The following is a 22,070-nucleotide window of genomic DNA, read 5'->3' on the forward strand; positions in this document are numbered from 1 at the left end:
CAGCAGATGGTGCATCGCTGCTGAAGTCATAAGGTAACGCACTGCAGACTTTGCACCAGCTCGGTGGCAATTCGGAAGCTTCTGGCGCAAAGTGATGTGGTAAGTGTGCAAGGCCTCATACACTTGCATTGCCGCTGCATTACCCTGTGGTAAAATAGGGTAACGCAACACAAACTTGTAAGGCAAGTGTAAAAGGGACCTGAAAGTGGTGCATGCAGCTATAGGTTGCCCCTGATACAACACGAAGGAAAACACTGGGCTATGCATGAGCACATCAGGCATACAGAGACCTGGCCCTTGTGGAGAAAAGGCAGCATTGGCAATGCCCAGTCCACACTCACGTGTTTTATATCTCAGAACAATGCATACATCTGGATTGCTTTCATCACTATGCCTGGGTGTGGTTACCAGACAGTACATTCTTATTACTGACTGACACATCAAGGCTATGGCCACTCATTACAGTACAGGGAGAGGAACAGACAGCAAGGGATAATACCCAACATAACAGCAAATCTTATCAGTCCAAAATGATAAAAAATAAAAAGGACAAAATAAAAACAAACAAACAAAACAAAAATAAAAAGGACAATATATTAGTATAAAACAATAATAAAGTGAGCAGTAAATAAACCACACTCTATTCATGAACCAATAATTTATTTACTAAACACTTATATTGCTAATAAAACTCTTCAAATGTAAACCACAAAATTGATCCCAAAATGTGAACGGGTATTTGAATGAAATGACAGCTTCATAACAAACCAGAAAAATTACGGACTGCGGTACAAACAGGCTCTATTCATTCTGAGATGATTCCTTTATTTAGAGGATTTTCCTTCCTCTTCAGCCTCAGTAGTCCTGTTACCACCCTTGACTGGAATATACTGCAGGAGACGTGTGGTCACCTGATCAATGTCTCTGTTCCGTACGTAGCAGAGAAACGTGGTCCACAAAAAGGCACAAACTCCAATGTATGCGGTTCTGATGAGTGGTGGGACAATGCTGAAATTGATGGTCTGCAAATAGCAATTAAAAACAAGATAAAGAACGCTGTATACATAACAAATTTATTTCTCCAGTGTTCCACATTTTCTTTAATGCCTTGTACACACCATGCAATTTCCCAACGGGTCAAAACCATGATTTCTGATAGGTCCGATCTGATTTGATCGTTTTTTTTTTAATCACTTCTGTTCAAAATCTGAAAAACCATCAGAAATCATATTGGACCTGTCGGAAATGCTCAATTCGCACCGTCGATCTGATGGGAAATTGTGTACCATGCATAATATATGACCAGCCCTAATTATTTGCTGTGGGCTTGTGTGATCTTTTGCTTGTTGTTTATAGAAATTTCGACTTCACAATTCAAGAAAATTACCAGGTGACTGGGGCAATTCCAACAGAGCCGAAATGTCACTGATTTGTACAAAGGAGACATTCAAGCAGAGTGCCACATTGAAAGTCACTGATCATTTTCGTGTGACCCATCTTGCTGCATGTTAGGCTGTATGCTTAATTTCCAACATATTTTTTTGGAATGTTAAGTTGAAAAAGCCAAATCCATTATAAAGCTACTGTAAATTATTAACAACTAATAATGTTTATGTACAAAAATGTTATTTTCCTTTTTTTTTTCAAATACACATTAACACAATGTTTGGAGAGGAAGAGAGTGCACAGCAGATGACAACCGTCAAGTCTGCTGCCACCACAAGTATGAGATTTTACTTTTTCGACCAGGTTAGGTGACAAAGTTGGCAGCTGTTACATTATGGCCATCTCAGATGGGGCAAAATGTCCTCTTCCCACATTTGTCATATTTTTGCGATTTGTCTGAACATTTGTTGTCATGCACAATTTATTGGACAGCATTGTGTGATCTGTTAGAGCTTTATGAATAACATAAAGGCCTTGTTCACGTCATAAATTGCAATCGATGATGCCAGCGTTTTGGTGGGCAATTTTTTTAAGCGCCTCCTGGTGCTTACCTTTGCATTAGTGATTTTTAGTAAAGCGTTTATCTAAGCGATTCGTTTTCTCACTTCCTGACGTCAGTCAGGAAGTGAACTCTTTGACCCGGACAAGAATAAATACAATGTATTTATTCTAAAAAAAAAAAAACGCTTGGGAAATCGCTATACAAAGCGCTTTTTCAAGCACTTTTTGCGATTTCCCTACACCTTCCATTATAGCCAAATCACCCCAATAAATGGTACAGGCAGCACTTTGCTGAGCGGATTGGAATCTAACCGCTCATATGTGAACTCTCTCATAGGGAATCATTGCACAAGCGCTTTTAGGTTGATTTTGAAAATCTCCGGCGCTTTAAAAAAAAAAAACGAAAGCACCCTAAGTGTGAACAAGCACAAAATGTTATTTTGGATATCTTACGTATGTTCAAGCTACGGTTAAGCAAGACTTGTTATGTATTCTTATTTGATCACAACAATCTTACCTGAAAGACTGTCCAGCAAATTACTCCCGTCTGAAATGAAAAAAAACAGACAAGATATTTGAATAAGACTTGTATGAATGTCAATATAAATATTACCAATACAGCTCACCGGCATGAATCTAATTTTAAAATACAAATGTGTTCAATAGCTTAAACTGCACAATAACATATTGCACTGTTGTGTTGCAATCCCCAGTACAAAAATCAATCCCCATCTTCCAAGCACCAGGGCTGGAACCCACAGGAGCGCTTTTGGCAGCGTTTTGGCAGCACTGCGATACGCTAGCAGTTTGCCAAATGCTGGGCTAATGTTAATGGATGGGGCAACTTCCACAGGAGCGTTTGCGTTTCTCAGAAACGCAAACGCAGGACGTGCAGCATTTTTGGAGCGTTAGCGCTTCAATGCAAAGTATTGAACCGCTAGCGGAAACGGTCAGCAAAACCTAAACTGAGCGGTTTTGCTAGCGTTTTGCGGTTCAGCACACTGTAACAAGATTAAAAATAATTCACAGGACCAATTACGATAAAAACGCAAAACGCTACGCACCCGCTGGGCAAAAAAATACAATGTTGCAAAACACGACCAAAAACGCGCATGAATCCGCTTGCAAACCGCTCAGACAAAACGCTAGCGGTTGCGTTTTGCGTTTGCTGTTTTCAGTGGGTTCCAGGCCTAAAAGAGAATTCCCATGGGGAAAAAAATGATGGCAAGCTTCCAGAAAGGTGGTATAGAATTTGCATGCATTGTGCGTTTTTGCAAATTTGTGTTCAGTACACATAATAATGTATTTTAATGGCATCATATTTTCCTGTGCATTTTATACTTTTCCCCCAGCCTTTTGCGATTTCTTTGCATAATAAAATGTGTGCGGTAGGTCTGCTTTTTGGGTGTGATAGGAGTTTAGTGCAAATTAATGGGAGCGCAGAAAAATTCTTATGTTAATTAACTTCATTGGTATGCACAGAAGAATCGCAGTCTGAAAATCTGCATAAAAACGCACACAAAAATTGCAAACCTGCAGAGAAAAAAAATAAATATTTGCAAAATACAAGTTTGTGCAGGCAAAAAATAGCAAATCGCATGTAGAATTTGCAAGGATGAGTGTGAACGCTTCCTTAGGCCCAGTGCACACCGAGCGGTTTTAGCAGCGATCTTCCAACCGCATCCGACCAGTGAAAACGCTTGGCTAATGTATTTCAATGGATGGTGCACAACAGTGGTTTGAGGCTTTTAGCAAACCGCAAACGTGCCTCCTGCTGCAAGTTTGTGGTTTGCAGAAGTGTTTCTGCCTCAAGGTAAAGTATAGGAAAAACGCAAACTGCTCTGGAAAACGCTACATCAGAGCGGTTTTCCAGGCGTTTTTGTTACAGAAGCTGTTCAGTAACAGCTTTTACTGTAACAATATTTGTAATCTGCTACACAAAAACGCTAGGCATGTTTAGAAAACGTCTCCAAACATGCCTAGAATCGCTCTGAAATCTGCTCCAAAAACCGCTAGCGTTTTGAGGATCTGCTAGCGGTTTTGGTGTGCACTGGGCCTTAGTTGTACAGATCTCTGGCCGGCCAGTGGTCTGTGTTTTTTTTAGTATCCATTCACCTGCCAGCTCTAACCAGGCAAACCTCTGCTGAGTGAGTAGAAGCCTTGTCATTCAAAGCTTGCCCATATTATACCAAAATGCCGAGTACCAGAACAGGCAAGATGAGTAGCCATCATGAAAAACAGGCCAAATTAATCTTCACTTATGGCACTTGGGACAAAGGACTTTGGTAAGAATGAAGAAGGGCACCAAGGCCAGTAGAAATCATTCTGAAGAGAACAGTACTATATTTTCTCCCCTTTGTTTCATTTTATAGGGACACTGAACAGAGAACAAATAATCAGTTGGTTAATTCTTTTAGTGTTGTACCCAGATGAAAAATGTGCATTACTATTGGCAATGCGGTATACTATTTAAAAGACAACCAAAGTGACGCGACATGATGAGATAGACATGTGTATGTACTAGAGCTGAACGGTTTTGCGGTTTTAAACCGAAACCGCAATTCAAGTGAAGACGATCTGGTAATCGTCATTAGTTGCGGTTTTCCCAGTGCCTGCTGTGCTCTGCTTGGCTGCATGGTCCGCCTACCGTCGCGCCGTCATGCAGAAGGAGAGCCAGTGGCAGAAGCTGTGATTACGCAGAGCGTATTGCTGATTGTTAATGAGCCGGGCAGCGGGGGACGAGTCCAGTCCAGAGCGGCACACAGCTTCACCAATCGCTGGATAGCGTTGGTATGACGGCGGCGGTGCCTACCGCCGCCGTCATACCATCGCTATCCGACGATTGGTGAAGCTGTGTGTGCTGCTCTGGACTCGAGTGGATCCGCCCCCCCGCTGCCCGGCTCTTAAGCAATCAGGAATACGCTGAGTCCGACGCACATAACTACAGCCCTGATCCATATTGAAGGACAGTAACAGCACAAAGAGGGATATAGGCAAATTTTGGTTGATTTCAATATTTGTTGCAAATGTTATTGCAAATAAGCATGGCAGACAGATCAGTAAGCACACAATATTAGCATAGCAGTAAGGCAGCCAGGGAAAAGGTTATTTCTGTATATGCTCAATATAAACCAATACAAGTATAAACTAAGCCCTCACCAAGGGGTGATGGGGGTTGACTAATCCTCTGTTGCGGCTGCGCTCTCTGCACTGACCCAATTATATGAATCAGATGCATATGACGCACCACAACATGCCACCTGTTGAATCTTCCATGGACCGCAATGTAAAATTGTGGCTGTGGGGCGTCAAGCACTTCACTTGGGTGCCATAGATCAGCTTATGGTGCCCGAGGCTCATATATTAGTAGTCGAGCTCCGGATATTGGTGCAGGTGAGCTGCAAAGGGCAACGACATTCACCTACTATTGGTCAAGCTCCAGATATCGGCTAATAGAAATAGGGGAAAGATGTTAGTGTTATGCGTGTATAGACAGAAGATTGCTGTGGGGGAAGCCTGCTATAAATGTACTCCCAATTATTGAAATAAGAGCTATTGTTTTACCACAATTCTTGGCTTTTAGAGTATATAGAGTAACTGGCTTGTTATTACACACAGGCTGCTGCTACATTGGCATCAACTGAGGGGCTCTAACATCAATGATGAAACAATAATTGCCCTTATTCAATTAAGTTTTTTTCTTAAGGACTGGAAGACCGCTGGTATGAAAAGCGGGGGCCTACTGACGTCACGCCGTACGGATCCGCTGCTACCACTGATTGGCTCACAGTGATCACGGGGTCAGCAGCTAATGAAATTGGCTCCTGACCGACACACGGAGATCTGCTGTCATACGGAGAGCATGATGAGGGAGCCTCAATGATGGGAGAGCGCCGCGATTGGCGTATCTATGCAGTGGGCTAATTGAAATCTACGCCCTGGCAGGGATAACAGGTCCCAAACAGGTCATACATTTCAATTAGCATGGTCCGGTAGCAGTTAAAATATCTTTTCAGCACTTTCCAATTGTAAAAGTATTTTCTTGCTTGCTGGTGGCTGAAAAGGCATTTTATTGATAGGAGGGAAAGTAAATTGAACAAGGGTCAATGTGTTATTGATCAAGCCAGCACAGTGCAGAGGAAATGGCAGCTACAACAACCACTATAATGTAATGTAACATTATTCAATTTCCTGTCAGATCGATGGGTCAGACTGATAATTCCCGACTTCTCCGATCTGCTCCCGATCAATAACGGGATCGATTTTCAGATCACTACTGCACAAAATAAATCCCGTTATCAACTGGGAGCATATCAAATAAGTCGGAAATCGTCAGTTTGCCCCGTCTGACGGGAAATGGAATGGTGTGCACATAGCATAAACAATGCCTTTTGGCTCACTTCTTTTTCTAATGGTTGGTTGAGTGCCCTCAGTGCGCTGCAGCAAAGTTCACATTACACTTCTTTTGTTGCCAATGTGAATGGACTTTATATAAAGTGATAATTAACAGAACAAAACTTTTGGGCTTCTACTGCTGTAAAGAGTAAAGTTCAGTAAACTCCAAGGTAAAAACTTTACTTTTATAGTAATGCATTACCTTGTAGGTTGGCCAGAATTTCTCTTTTAGGTTTTTAAAGACATCCTCCTCTCCATCCAGAAGACTTAAGCCTGCAGTTAAAAAATGTTGTATTAATCCACAATTGGAGCTAAATATCATCCATCTTTACATATATTAAATTATATTCAATAAAAACAACAACAAAAATAAACAGCACCTACATATTGGCCTCAATTCACTAAGGTCAGTTTAGTGAAATAATTTAGGTCAGTAAAATAACACATTTGGTATTTTAAACTTTTTTTTTTTTGCCAAATTCATTAAGATTTCCTGCATGCGGTAGACGTTTAGTAAAATACCAATAAAACTTGCTTCAGTTCACTAACCCCTGATCGGTAAGTCCAGCTGTGGAGCAAGAAGCCGAGAGTCTTCCCACAAGTGGTGTGCATGAGACGTTGCTTTTTCTGTCCAGTGCATCCCTTTAGATGTGCATAAATGCTAATTAGAGGGAGCTCTTCTGTGTATCAGTATATAGATATGCACATCTAAAGGGACACGGAAAAGCCTTTTTAAATGTTTAATTTTCCTGCTCTGTATTACACAAATCCCCCTCCCAAATGCATCGGATCAAATGGGGTAGAAGCAGGGATATCTGGCTCTCTCTACTGGCAGTCTGCTACATCTGTCAACCTTTGCCACATGGAGATTGTAAGTTACCAGGTGATCAGAGCTGGAGATAAATATTAATCACTTTGGCTTGATTTACTGAATGATTGAATCTTTGTGAATTGCAATTTCTTGACATTTGAGGTATTTACCACACAAGTCGGTAATTTACCTCACTAGTTAGTAATTTTACTTTTCAGTGCGGGAATAGGTTTAGTGAATTGGCGTTTGGCAAGGTGATCAGTAAAATAAACAGTTTTCTGCATTACCGAATGTGGTAATGCTTTGTGAATTGAGGCCAGAGTGTATTATTATTATTATTTAGTGTTTATATAGCGCCAACATCTTCCAAAGCTCTGTACAGAATATATTGTCTTGTCAGTTCCTTTACCAATCCCTACCACAGTATGTGTATGTGGTATAGTGTATTACAGTAGTCCAGGGCCAATTTAGGGGGAAGCCAATTAACTTATTTGTATGTTTTTGGGATGTGGGAGGAAACCAGATTGACTGGAGGAAACCCATGCAGACACAGGGAGAACATATAAACTTCATGTAGATTGTGCCCTGGCTGGGATACGAACCGGGGGACCCAGTGCATCAAGGCGAGAGTGCTAACATCTACGCCACCGTGCATGCGCAGTAGTTCCCAACTGGTGAGTCTGCAAACTTTTGGAGGAGCTCAGCTGATCAACGGTGCGCAATCTGAGAGTTCCTTGGGACCTGTAAGGCTTTGTAGGGCTGGAAGAAGCCTCAGGCCCTGACAGGTACACTTTAAAATGATGCTGGATTGAGCCAGTTAGCTGTGAATAAGATAGCACTTTATGCATAGTTTTGTCCATTATGCAGGAGAACAGAGGCGCCAAAAGGATAAAAGGAAGCTGAATGAGCTTAAAAACCAAATTCTTGGTAAATAGAGGAGGTAGTGGTGGACTTACCTCCTCCAAGTAGAAACACAACGACTGTAGTAAAGACAGTCAAAATATTTTATTTATGAACTATGCAACGCAAATATGCAACGCGTTTCGCAGGTTTGATCCCGCTTCATCAGGCAATAACAAAGGAGCAATAGCATATGTGGTCAGTAGAAGAGCCAGGCGCCTTCATGTTCCCGTCCCCAATAGTGTCCTGCACAGACGCAGAACGCTACTGTGGACGGGAATGCAAAGAAAAATATGCGTAGCCAGGCCTATCAAGCCCGTCAGAGAAAACTAAACTAGCTGGCAGTGAGGGACCGGAGGCTCTGTGAGTGACTGCAAGCGCACGGGATGGCTGCAGGGGGCTGGTAGAAGCCCCAGGAAAGTAAAACTGATTCTTTTATTCCAGGCTGAAGTGTCCCTTGAAGGCTATTAGAGAAAAGATGATTTTTAGCCTGGGCTTTAGGTGTAGGTAATATGGCAGCAACATTTTTTTCACTGCAAGAAGAGACACTAATGATTCAGGTTTTCATGCAAATTGTACGTGGACAATTCGAGAATCTTCGGGAATTAATGGCCCAGTTCTCAGTTGCACATAATCTGTAATTATTTGCATCTCACTGACCATCTCTAATGGCAAGAAGTACGTCCGGTACTCTCTTTACTTTGAACAATAGTAAAGTATGGGCATGCTGCTGATTTACAGTGGTTTGCAAAAGTATTTGGCCCCCTTGAAGTTTTCCACATTTTGTCATATTACTGCCACAACCATGAATCAATTTTATTGGAATTCCACGTGAAAGACCAATACAAAGTGATGTACACGTGAGAAGTGGAATGAAAATCATACATGATTCTAAACATTTTTTACAAATGAAAAACTGCAAAGTGGGGTGTGCGTAATTATTCAGCCCCCTTTGGTCTGAGTGCAGTCAGTTTTCCCATAGACATTGCCTGATGAGTGCTAATGACTAAATAGAGTGCACCTAGCTGCTCTGTGAGGGCCTCAGAGGTTGTCTAAGAGAATATTGGGAGCAACAACTCAATGAAGTCCAAAGAACACACCAGACAGGTCAGGGATAAAGTTATTGAGAAATCAAAAGCAGGCTTAGGTTACAAAAAGATTTCCAAAGCCTTGAACATCCCACGGAGCACTGTTCAAGCGATCATTCAGAAATGGAAGGAGTATGGCACAACTGTAAACCTACCAAGACAAGGCCGTCCACCTAAACTCAGAGGCCGAACAAGGAGAGCGCTGATCAGAAATGCAGTCAAGAGGCCCATGGTGCCTCTGGACGAGCTGCAGAGATCTACAGCTCAGGTGGGGGCCTTTATGGAAGAGTGGCAAGAAGAAACCCATTGTTAACAGAAAAGCATAAGAAGTCCCATTTGCAGTTTGCCACAAGCCATGTGTGGGACACAGCAAACGTGGAAGAAGGTGCTCTGGTCGGATGAGACCAAAATGGAACTTTTTGGCCAAAATGCAAAACGCTATGTGTGGCGGAAAACTAACACTGCACATCACTCTGAACACACCATCCCCGCTGTCAAATATGGTGGTGACAGCACCATGCTCTAGGGGTGTTTCTCTTCAGCAAGGACAGGGAAGCTGGTCAGAGTTGATGGAAAGATGGATGGAGCCAAATACAGGACAATCTTGGAAGAAAACCTCTTGGAGTCTGCAAAAAACTTGAGACTGGGGCGGAGGTTCACCTTCCAGCTGGACAATGACCCTAAACATAAAGCCAGGGCAACAATGGAATGGTTTAAAACAAAACATATCCATGTGTTAGAATGGCCCACTCAAAGTCCAGATCTAAATCCAATTGAGAATCTGTGGCAAGATCTGAAAACTGCTGTTCAGAAACGCTGTCCATCTAATCTGACTGAGCTGAAGCTGTTTTGCAAAGAAGAATGGGCAAGGATTTCAGTCTCTAGATGTGCAAAGCTGGTAGAGACATACCCTAAAAGACTGGCAGCTGTAATTGCAGTAAAAGGTGGTTCTACAAAGTATTGACTCGGGGGGGCTGAATAATTACGCACACCCCACTTAGCAGCTATTTTTTTTTTAAATGTTTGGAATCATGTATGATTTTTGTTCCACTTCTCACGTGTGCACCACTTTGTATTGGTCTTTCACGTGGAATTCCAATAAGATTGATTAATGTTTGTGTCAGTAATATGACAAAATGTGGAATAATTTTGCAAACCACTGTACGTTCAGACCTCGTTCACATTGCATTCCGTTTACTTCAGCGTTGGCGCTTGTCGTTTTTGGAGGTATTTTTTCCTCCTCCCAGCACTGGGGTGGGTGCTGTGGTTTTTGTAAAGTGCTTCAATAAGCGCTTTTTGAGAGCGATTGCGTTTTTTCACTCCCTGACGGAAGTCAGGAAGTGAACTCTTTGACCTGGAAAAGAATACCAGGGCTGTGGAGTCAGTACAAAAATCCACCGACTCCGACTCCTCAGTTTAGGATTCCTCCGACTCCACTAATTTGCATATTATAATATTGTTGATTGGAAGTATGTAACATGAAATTCGCCTCTTAACTGCCAACGCTTAGGAATTTTAAAAGACAACTGAAGTGAGAAGGATATGGAGACTGCCATATTTATTCCCTTTAGTCATAGACTAAAACTAGTCCTTGGTAAGAGTACTTGTAAATGGTACAGACTGGAACAAAGAACATCTATCAGGCCCTAGGCAATGTAACCGTGGGTACATGTAAGAGTGATGTGCAGGTACTCTGCAGGGGAATAAGGAGATTCTTCCTCTATTACACATTCTTCATGCACAATCTGAACCAGGTTTATGGGTGATAGACAACACCTCTGTGTTAAATGTGCACAACATTCTCAGTGCTTTCCATGCAGCTCTGTGGAGAGTGCATATGTAGAGTATAGTACTACTGTGTACCAAAGTAAACCTGAGACAGATGAAATTAAAGTTTTATACATACCTGGGGCTTCCTCCAGCCCCCTTCAGGCTAATCAGTTCCTTGCTGTCCTCCTCCGCCACCTGATCTTCTGCTAGGAGTCCAGGTACTTGAGCCAGTCTGGCGTAGTGCGCATGCACACACTCCGCCGCCGGGAGCGTACTACACCTGCGCTGTTGCGCAGGTGCAGAACGCTCCTGGCTGTGGAAGCATGCGGCCGCTGACTGGCTGAATTACCAGGACTCATAGCAGAAGATCCGGGTGGTGGAGGTGGACAGCGAGGGACTGATTAGCCTGAAGGGGGCTGGAAGAAGTCCCAGGTATAAAACTTTTCTTTTCATCCTTCTCAGGTACCATTTAATTCGTAGTCACCAAACCAAATTTTAACAACATATCAAATTATTTGATTTCATGAGCAAAGAGAGTGCATACATTGGCATAAAACAGAATTAACGCAGAATTATTTTCATCTCATTGACAATCTCTATTAGTGACACGGCTACACATCAGGTATTTATTCTTACAGCATAGATGTCATTTCGTATATATAAGAGATTCCTGTGTACACATATATACAGTCACAATCAGATGTGATTTTTTTTTATTGGTTTATTTCATTTTTGTGGACTAAGCACAGCTATTACTGTTTGTATAAATTATTTATGATGACTATTATCTGAGAAATAGAACATTTTATCATATTTTCTATTTTAACTACAGTTTAAATTCATTAGGAGTCAGTGCATTTTTTCCCGACTCCGACTCCACAGCCCTGATACCCAAAATTGCCCCGACTCCACAGCCCTGATAAATACGATGTATTTATTCTTAAAAACGCGAACGCAATCGCTGCACAAATATACCTTCCATTGAGGCGGAATCGCCTCAAAAATGGTCCACACCCCGCTTTGCTGCCTCACGACCCGCGCTGATATGAACATTCTCATAAACATTCATTGCACAAGCGTTTGGCAGGCGTTTTTCAAAATCACCTGTGTGTGAAAAAAGGCCGAAAACGCCTCCAGTGTGAACGAGCCCTCAGTGTGACTTTTAATCATAAGCATCCTTTATTGGTAAATATGGCCACATGGTGCACACAACGCACTCACTGTATAAGGATATACATTACCAGTGTAGAAGGCACTTATTGTAACTGGAGCCGCCATCAGCTGGTCACATGCAACCTTCCTGATGACATTAATTGGTGCAGATCCTGGAAACATTCTTTCAATAAATCTCAACCAAAAAAAGTTAAAATTAGCGTGAAAGCAGAATCCCACAGCTCCAACTTTTGCGGTTTGTTTAAAATTGATGGGTTCATTGGGTGCATTTGTGAATTTCTGCTGTACGATGTCAGCAGAGGCAAACAGAGAACCATAGATTGTCACATTAGTCAGCCAGGGATGTCTTTTTGTGAACTGGGTGAAAACACGCATTTTACAAAGAGGAGGGGGAAAAACTGTTGTAGACAAGGAAGAGGTCCAACGGCTAACGACACTTCCGTAAGGCCAATATAGCAGATATTTTTGAAGTCTCCTTAGAAATCATGTAAGTCTAATGTCATCAAATACTTCCACAGGCACTGCTGCTGATGCACGGTAAACAAACGTATTCCAATATTTAAAAGATCTTTATTAATCCCTGCTCTAAATGAGCGCAGATGTAAATGAGGAACACTGACGTGTTACAATTCACAGCGTGCTTCCATCCTAAAAGTACAAAGAAATATAGATGAGTGCATTAGGTTTTGTGATAACACTGGAATTTACAAAACATGCTGCAATGTACAAAATGTATGCATAATTGTGTAATATTAAATCAAATTTAAAGAGGAACTCCAGTGAAAATAATATAACAAAAAAAGTGCTTTGTTTTTACAATAATTATGTATAAATAATTTAGTCAGTGTTTGCCCATTGTAAAATCTTTCCTCTCCCTGATTTACATTCTGACATTTATCACATGGTGACATTTTTACTGCTGGCAGGTGATGTCAGTGGAAGGAGTGCTGCTTTCTTTTTTGGCAGTTGGAAACTACTGAAAACAGCTGTTATTTCCCACAATATAACAAGGCTCCCACAGTGTGATGTCAGAACCATGGTCCTGACATCACTCTGTGGGAGGGGTTTCACCACAATATCAGCCATACAGAGCCCCCTGATGATCGGTTTGTGAAAAGGAATAGATTTCTCATGGAAAAGGGGGTATCAGCTACTGATTGGGATGAAGCTCAATTCTTGGTCACGGTATCTCTTTAAAGTAAACCTGTGAAATTGAAAATGAAAAAAAAAATTGGATACTTACCTTAGGACACAGAAGCCTAGGGATCCATCAAAGGCTTTACCCATCCTATCCCACCAGGCCATTGCAACGTGAGACCCTCGAGGCACAGCTACACTGCGTCGGTGCAGTAGCACAGACTCGCTTGGGCTTTGGGTCCATGCTGAGCCTGATTGGGTCAGTGCTACACTGCAGGCAGCTTGCCCATGTGCAGTATCACAGACCTGATCGAGCTCAGCTTTTTCCACTGAAGCCTGAGCGGGTCTGTGCTACTGCGCATGCTCAAGTCATCGACAAGCGGTGTTCCAGAGGGGGTATCGCTGGAACGGGCTGCTTGAGGAGGAAGTTTCCCTCTATACAGGTCAGGGAAAAGAGGCACCCAAAGGCAATAAAACTGCATTAAAAACAAAATAAAAGCAAAAAAGGTGGTGGTGGCTTATCTTTCCAATGACACTAGCAAGGTTGATTAAAATAGATTTTTATTTGCACAATAGCCTAAGCAAATAAAAATATATTTAAGTCAACTTCGATAGTGTCATTGGAGAGGTAAGCCAACTCCACCTTTTTTGCTTTTAAAGAGACACTGAAGCGAAAAAAAATTTATGATTTGTATGTGTAGTACAGCTAAGAAATAAAACATTAAGATCAGATACATCAGTCTAATTGTTTCCAGTACAGGAAGAGTTAAGAAACTCCAGTTGTTATTTCTATGCAAACAAGCCATTAACTCTCCGACTAAGTTAGTCGACTAAGTTAGTCGTGGAGAGGGCTGTTATCTGACTTTTATTATCTCAACTGTAAGTGAACTGTTTACTTTTTCTCTGCTAGAGGAGAGGTCATTACTTCATAGACTGCTCTGAAAGACTCATTTTGAATGCTGAGTGTTGTGTAATCTGCACATATTTTAGAATAGAAAAAACACTATATACCTGAAAATAAAAGTATGAGAATATTTTCTTTGCTGCTAATCTTCTAGTAATTATTCATAGTACACAACCAATTCACTATATCATTATTTTTTTTTTTTCGCTTTAGTGTCTCTTTAACGCAGTTTTATTGCCTTTGGGCGCCTCTTTCCCCTGTCGTGCAATTTTACCTCCCCATCCCCCTAGGGTAGCTGTGTATTGGCCTGCAGTGGTCTCAACCATCTGCAGAAACTCAGATCCAGCTACTGGATTGCCCGAGTGGAGACAGGTTTGTGTTCTCCATCTGCTCCTTGTGGTTGGTTGCCCCTAATTGCAACCCACATTTGTGAGTATACTTCATCTCATTATTTATACCAGGAGACGTGACATATTATGCTATTGGGCTCCTATTGTCTCTGTGTTTTTTCCTAAAGGTGAATCTTTACCTCAACCACCTTTTTTTGTTTATGTGTACCTATTTGGGGCACTTTTTTTCTTTACAGGTTTCCTTTAAGTAAACTTGCTTAATATTTTTAAGATGTTTCCCCACTGGCCCAAGAAGCTTCCTCACCAATTGATGATGATGGACTATCTTCAGGAACAACAAGTTCACTAGCTTCAGGGCCGAGTGCTTAAAGCAGGGATGTCAAAGTCAAATACAAAGTGGGCCGAAATTAAGCTCTGGCATCAACTCGCGGGCTGGCCTCAATGTATAGTGGCCACTGCTCTCCTTTATAAAGGTCCCTGGTGTCTAATAGCCCTCCAAACATCCCATATACAGTTTCCTGATGTTTAGGGGTCCTCCCTCCCTCATCTATACAATTCCCAGATGTCTGGTGGTCTAGAGTGGGCCAAACATAATGCAAAGTGGGGAAACCACCTGAGGGACAAATCTTATAGTTCCGAAGGCCAGATTTGGCCTACGGCCGGAGTTTGACATGTATGGCTTAAAGGGAACCTTAGGTGACAGATATACGAAGGCTGATATATTTATTTAATTTTAAACAATACAAATTGCCTGACTCCTGCTGATCCTCTGCCTGCAATACTTTTAGCCACAGGCCCTGATCGAGCCTGCAGATTAGAGGTATCTCACAAAAATCTGACTAAATTAGCTGCATGCTTGTTTCAGGTGTCTGATTTGGACACAACTTATGCCAGAGATAACAGCAGGACTGCCAGGCAACTGGAATTGTTTAAAAGGAAATAAATATGGCAGCCTCCTCACATATGAGGTTCTCTTAACAACCTATAGGCTACTGATGCATTCTATTGCTATATTTGTATGGAGGGGGAAGGATGGACGACAGACTGGTGGACAATGGAGTGGCTTCCGCAGGGCAAGATGAGGAGAGCAATGTGATGAGGAATCGTTTTCACTGAAGATCTGGCATGGTGGTGATCAATAAAGGTGCAGTGACAAATCTCCACATAACTGGCATTGTTGTTTGGTTGCTCTATGCATATTAAAGGGGAACTTCAGCCTAAACAAACATACTGTCATCAAGTTACATTAGTAATGTTAATTAGAATAGATAGGTAATATAATCTCTTACCCACCCTGTTTTAAAAGAACAGGCAAATGTTTGTGATTCATGGGGGCTGCCATCTTTGTCATGGGGGCAGCCATCTTTTTGGTTGAAAGGAGGTGACAGGGAGCAGGAGACACAGTTCCAACTATCCTGTGTCCTGATTAACCCTCCCAGCTGCACACCCTAGGCTTCAAATGTCAAATTCAAAATGTAAAAAAAAAAAAATTGCACCAAAACAGCAGAACGAGAACAACAAAATCAGAAATCCCATCATGCTTTGCACAGCATCAGGGGAAAAATGCCCGGGCAGTTTTCTTCTGTGCAGATAAAAATGAGGCTTTTATAAGAGAAACAAAGTTCTGATGCTGTGAAATTGTTAAAGAAACACAAAGCCTTTTCAGTGCTGCTGAGTCAATTTTTAGTCCGGAGGTTCACTTTAAGATCTTTAATCAATATTTTAGCTTTTTATTACAGGCAGAGCAGGGTGATGAGAGATACACTTGGTTTCTAGAAAGTTTGCAGTGGAAGAAGAAGAAGCACTGCATACATCAGTCCCTGGAGTCTCATCTGTTAGAATATGCTCCATACACGCCGGAGCTCTAGTGTTTAACCTCCCTAGCGGTATAGGCAGTTATACACGTCAATACAAAACATGCTGTGAACAGGTCTGACATGCATACACGTCAGTACTCTCCTGCACTGTATACTAGACCCTTGCTTGACACATTTTGGCAAGTTACAGGAAAAAAAAAAGGTTATGAAAATTAATTGGATCACTTTTTTCACAAAAATCCTGGGAGTATTGAACACCAGGGAGGACACACGGAGGAGGATGGAGTTAAGCCACCGGACCCGGGAGGACATGCCCCAGTCGGATAGGTGAGAGTACTGCTGCCGGCTGGAGGGGAGCACAGATAGGGGGTCTCCTTGTGTGGCGAGGCAGGTGGCAGATTTTCAATCAGTTGCACATTTTCAATCGATTTCATACTGAGATCGATTCGGAATCTGTGTACAGTGTGTGGGCAGCCAAACAGATCCCTCCCTGATCAGATTTGATGAGAGAGGGATCTATATTATGGGCGATCTGAACTCAACTATTTTTTGATGAAAAAGATAAAATAACAATGACTTTACGTAGAAAACTCCATCTTGGAAAATGAATAGTTACAAAGCAATATTCAGGGCTGGATTTACCATAAGGCACTGTAGGCTCGTGTCTATAGGCGCTTGATGATGTAAAGACGGCTCACTTCCCTCCCCAAGTGCCTCCCTCCTGCCTTACCTATGCAGAGACCCAGGCGGCGTGTAAATGAGAGCTTACTCACCCAGGTCTCAACATTCCATTGCCCAGATCTCCCTTCAGTGGGGGCACCTCTAGCTACCTAATACTGAGGATAGCTCTGGCTACCTAATACTCAGGAGCACCTCTAGCTACCTATGATGGACAAAGGAACTTAGGGAGAAGTGACAGCTGGGCAAACCAGTACACTTGCGATGTGTTTCAGCGGGTGTTTACAGGTTCATGGAGAGCGAAGTCTAGGGTGCCAGGACATTTGTGCCTATAGGCTCCTGTGATGTAAATCCGGGCCTGGCAATACTATCACACAGCCGTCATGTTGCAACAAATTCTTCACAGGCTTTGCATGGATTATCAGTCAGTGTAATTAATTCACTGTAAAAAAAGAGTTAAGTTGTTATGATACACCCTTTACAATCATTGAATCTGCCTGTGTCTCCGATATCAGCTATGGATAGGTCACTTTAACGAGCATAAATATTGTCTTTTGGGTGTGTGGTTTACTAAATAAACCTTTCTAGTCTCTGTGTTTATTGACTCCAATTATTTGTGTTTTGTATAGGTAAAGAAAATATTTTCAGAAGTAGTTTCTCACCTTGAAATGATAAAATCATTTGGAACAAATACAATCCATGACATTTCACCTGCAAAGAATTGCAAGTGCATTAGAGCACACCTGTAGCGTACCATATTTTTCTGCATGGCTAACCTCATCCAGCGGCGAACAGAGACCTCTCCTCTCTCTGTTCCCCTAGTGCCAGCTTCTGCTGATCACACGATCAGCAGAAGCTGGGACTAGAGGTACTGTGAGAGAGAGGAGAGGTCTCTGATCACCGCTGCATGAGGTGAGCCATGCTGCCGCTGCTGATTATGGTTCAAGGAAAGCAGAAGACAGAAGGGGGGAGAGGAGGACACACGGGGGTCAGAGAAGCACACACGGGGTCAGAGAAGCACATGCGGGGGTCAGAGGAGCACACATGGGGGCTGGAGGAACACACATGGGAGGCAGAGGAGCACACACAGGGGCCAGAGGAGCACACACGGGGCAAGAGGAGCACACATGGGAGGCAGGGGAGCACACAAGAGGGCCAGAAGAGTACACTCGGGACCAGAGGAGCACACACGGGAGGCAGAGGAGCACATGCGGGGGTCAGAGGAGCACACATGGGGGCTGGAGGAACACACATGGGAGGCAGAGGAGCACACACAGGGGCCAGAGGAGCACACACGGAGCAAGAGGAGCACACATGGGAGGCAGGGGAGCACACAAGAGGGCCAGAAGAGTACACTCGGGGCCAGAGGAGCACACACAGGGGCCAGAGGAGCACACACGGGGCAAGAGGAGCACACATGGGAGGCAGGGGAGCACACAAGAGGGCCAGAAGAGTACACTCGGGGCCAGAGGAGCACACACGGGAGGCAGAGGAGCACACATGGAAGGCAGGGGAGCACACATGGAAGGCAGATGAGCACACATGGAAGGCAGGGGAGAACACAAGAGGGCCAGAAGAGTACACTCGGGGCCAGAGGAGCACACACGGGAGGCAGAGGAGCACATGCGGGGGTCAGAGGAGCACACATGGGGGCTGGAGGAACACACATGGGAGGCAGAGGAGCACACACAGGGGCCAGAGGAGCACACACGGGGCAAGAGGAGCACACATGGGAGGCAGGGGAGCACACAAGAGGGCCAGAAGAGTACACTCGGGGCCAGAGGAGCACACACGGGAGGCAGAGGAGCACACATGGAAGGCAGAGGAGCACACATGGAAGGCAGGGGAGAACACAAGAGGGCCAGAGGAGCACACACAGGGGCCAGAGAAGCACACATGGAAGGCAGAGGAGCACACTAGAGGGCCAGAGGAGCACACACAGGGCCAGAGGAGCACACACGGGAGGCAGAGGAGCACACAAGGGGCCAGAGGAGCACACACTGGAGACAGAGGACCACACATGGAAGGTAGGGGAGCACACAAGAGGGCCAGTGCCAAAGCCAATGCGCTACTGTGAATGGTAGAGAGACAGCATGACAACCAGGCAATTTGCATTTTTTAAAAGGAAATACCCTCTTTCGTGTGCGTCCCAGCTGCGCATGCGCAGAAGCCTGCGACACCACGGATTACTGGGAGTCGTAGCGGCAGTAAGGGGCCTAAGAGAACGGTGAGGGACTCAGAGCTGCTCATGGAGCTGGAGTAAGCCAAGTAAGTATAAATTAGCGATAGTGAACCATCTTAGGTTCACTTAAATACAATACAATAACATTTCTATAGTGCTTTTTCTCCCATAGGACTCAAAGCGCTTAGGCTCTCTCAGATTCAATAGTTGGTAGTTGGATGAAGTATTCACACAACAAAAGTTATCTTTCTGCAAATGCCAAACTGAACAGGTGGGTTTTCAGTCTGGATTTAAACAAGTCCAGGGATGGAGCTGTCCTGATCTGCTGAGGTAAGGAGTTACAAAACGTAGGAGCAGCATGACAAAAGGCTCTGGAACCAAAAGTTTCCAAGTGGACTCTGGGTATGACTAGATTATTAGAACCTGTTGATCTGAGAATGCGGGGATTGCTACGCAGCTGTAAAATTTCTTTCATGTATCCAGGGCCCAGATTATTTAGTGATTTAAATGTCAGTAGGCCGATCTTGACTAGGACCCTCCATTTTATAGGTAGCCAGTGAAGGGAGAGCAGGACTGGCATTATGTGGCAGTGACGGGGTTGGTTGGTTAACAGTCTGACAGCAGTATTCTGAATCAGCTCTAGGCGGTACAAGTCCTTTTTTGGAAGGCCAGTGTAGAGAGCATTGCAGTAGTCCAGTCGGGATGTAATGAAGGCATGAACTAAAGTTGGTAGATCTGGGGGGATGAGGTGCTTGATTTTTGCAATGATCTTCAGGTGAAAATAGGATGATTTCACCACAGCGGAGATGTGAGTTCTGAAGTTTAAATAATCATCAATTACAACTCCCAGGCTACGCACATGATCAGAGCTGTGTAGATCCGTGCCTCCCATTCCCAGTGGTGAAGACTGCAAGTTAAGTTGTTTTGTTGTCATGCGCTACCCTCCGATCTTCAGTTTTGTCTGCATTTAGTTTTAATCAGTTGTCACTCATCCATTGCTGTAGTTCGCCTAAGCACTTTAAGCATTATGCAACACACATAATGTGAACTTAGCCTAAGTATTTTTAAAGGACCACTACAGCGAAAAAAGTAAGCAGTTAAAATCTGAATGGTTTTGAACTAGTCCATTTCCTCATAGAGGATTCTCTGGGTTTTCTTTGTTTTTTTAAAGGCATTTCCTGAACGGCAGTTGCTAAGGCGAACTTCCGAAACAAAGAAAACCCTGAGAATCCCTTATGAGGAGCTGGACTAGTCCAAAACTTGTCGGTTCTGTCAGATTTTTACTGCTTACTTTTTTTCACGGTAGTGGTCCTTTTAACTAGTCAAAAGCATAAAGCACGACAATTATTGCACACATTTGAGTCGTATTTCTTACAAATACTTATGCATCAATTCAAGATGTAACTCACATGAGTACTTGGCAAATACCCTATTTCATCAAGGGTGCAAGCTACAATAATATTGAGAAATACTGAACTTAGAAAATGCTAATATATACTGTCACTTTTAGGTTTCAGTTACTAAAAAAAAAAATAAAGATATACAAAAACATAAGTGCTCATTCCAATGTATGATGCAAACAGGTGTGTTTAGGCTGGGCATAGGGCAATCGAACAAGAGAAACCCTGCAACAAGGGACCAACCACAAAAGCTATCATTTCTGATATGTGTTACTTACGGAATGTTTCCAGGGTTAAATGTTAAAATGCAGAACACAAAGAAGTGGCAGCCATGCATCTACTTCCAGTGCTCTGATAAAGAAATAGACAGAGCCAGCGAAAGCATTACGTGTCCCTTTGAACGACATAACACGTGACCAGATATGCAGAAATGTGACCCTACAACACAATGCCCTGAGTGCCCTCAATGTCCCACTATCCACACAACTAGTTAGTTAGAGTAGCTGCTCATTAGTCCAAACCACGCCCAGCCTTGTATGTGCCCGCCCCCTTCTCGTTCAGTCCCCCATATGCAAGTACAGTAAGTATTAGCAGTGGGCGGGATCCACCGTACCTCCCAATTATCACCACTTCTTCACTGGTGGACAAAGGCTGTGGGCGGGGAGTGCTGTATCGGGCTCTACACGCGATCGCCCCGCCCCTTCTAGCAGTAACACATTAGAAAGCACAGAGTTTGCATATAAACGCGTAAAACCGGCTGGCACGCACTTACCAAAAAGACGTTGATATATCGCAGCGCCACAGTCCCGTAACCGAAAGCTGCAGCGCGCCGCCGTCAGGATCACTCCAACGTGAGACTTCCCATAAGCTACGCCCATGAAATCTGTCACCTTCCCCATGCCGCAATCCCATTTCACCTCATCCCGCTTTCCTATTAGCTATTGCTGACGTCTGTCTTCTCACAGCGCTCTGCTATTGGCCAGTCCCGCCCCCCTGACAGCTACTCGGTGGCTCCATGGTAACGCGAAGGGAGCTGCAGCTTTGGCATCTGTGACTGCGAGCAATGTCTTTCAGCGGCCGCTAGGGGGTGCGCTAGCTACAGAATACTGAGTACAGCGCAGTGTCGCTGTCCTCTCCTGTCTCCCCCAGCAGCATACGTCATGGTGTGCACCGCACCAGCTCAGCGCCCCCGTTATTACTAGCAGAAGTTCCTAACAGCCAGCACAGCTCCGGCCGCACCGCTCCTATTGTACTTCTATTGGGGGGAAGCTAACACAACAGCGGAGCCCGTGCGGTGCCAGCAGGTAACCTGCATTCTCTCTGCCATGGCTTTGCATGTTTATCTTGCTAGTACAAAACATGAGACCTATGAAGGTCCCACTCCAGTCAGTGCTGCTGTCACATGATCCTCTGATGGCAGTCCATGCGTATAATGCACCTGGCATGTACGCCTAGCACCAGTACCTGCATATCAGGTGCCAGGAAGCAGCTCTGCCATTCCTGATTGCCATCAGCAAT

The 22,070-nt window shown here is 43.7% G+C and overlaps 2 protein-coding genes across 4 annotated transcripts in view; one reads left to right on the forward strand and one right to left on the reverse strand.

Annotated features, from left to right (window-relative positions):
* Positions 1-643: 643 nt before the first annotated feature.
* MPV17L (MPV17 mitochondrial inner membrane protein like) lies at positions 644-21,694 on the reverse strand. Of its 3 annotated transcripts, none has more exons than XM_068241020.1 (5): positions 21,325-21,694; positions 12,153-12,732; positions 6,545-6,615; positions 2,465-2,494; positions 644-1,022 (listed from the first exon to the last, which is right to left on the reverse strand). In XM_068241020.1, exons 2-5 carry the CDS (start codon positions 12,457-12,459, stop codon positions 825-827), a joined length of 606 nt encoding a protein of 201 aa, XP_068097121.1. In that variant the 5' UTR covers positions 12,460-12,732; positions 21,325-21,694; the 3' UTR covers positions 644-824. The 3 variants fall into 3 exon arrangements, with proteins under 3 accessions (XP_068097121.1, XP_068097123.1, XP_068097122.1); XM_068241022.1 differs by lacking the exon at positions 21,325-21,694 and adding an exon at positions 21,166-21,258; XM_068241021.1 differs by lacking the exon at positions 21,325-21,694 and adding an exon at positions 20,831-21,067.
* Positions 21,598-22,070, forward strand: part of LOC137521582 (myosin-10-like) — a 273,744-nt gene continuing 273,271 nt past the window's right edge. Inside the window, exon 1 of the mRNA XM_068241013.1 lies at positions 21,598-21,856. The gene's annotated coding sequence lies outside the window, so the exon portion shown is untranslated. The remainder of the gene's footprint in view (positions 21,857-22,070) is intronic.

Source organism: Hyperolius riggenbachi, chromosome 6, assembly GCF_040937935.1.
Source record: "Hyperolius riggenbachi isolate aHypRig1 chromosome 6, aHypRig1.pri, whole genome shotgun sequence".
NCBI lineage: Eukaryota > Metazoa > Chordata > Amphibia > Anura > Hyperoliidae > Hyperolius > Hyperolius riggenbachi.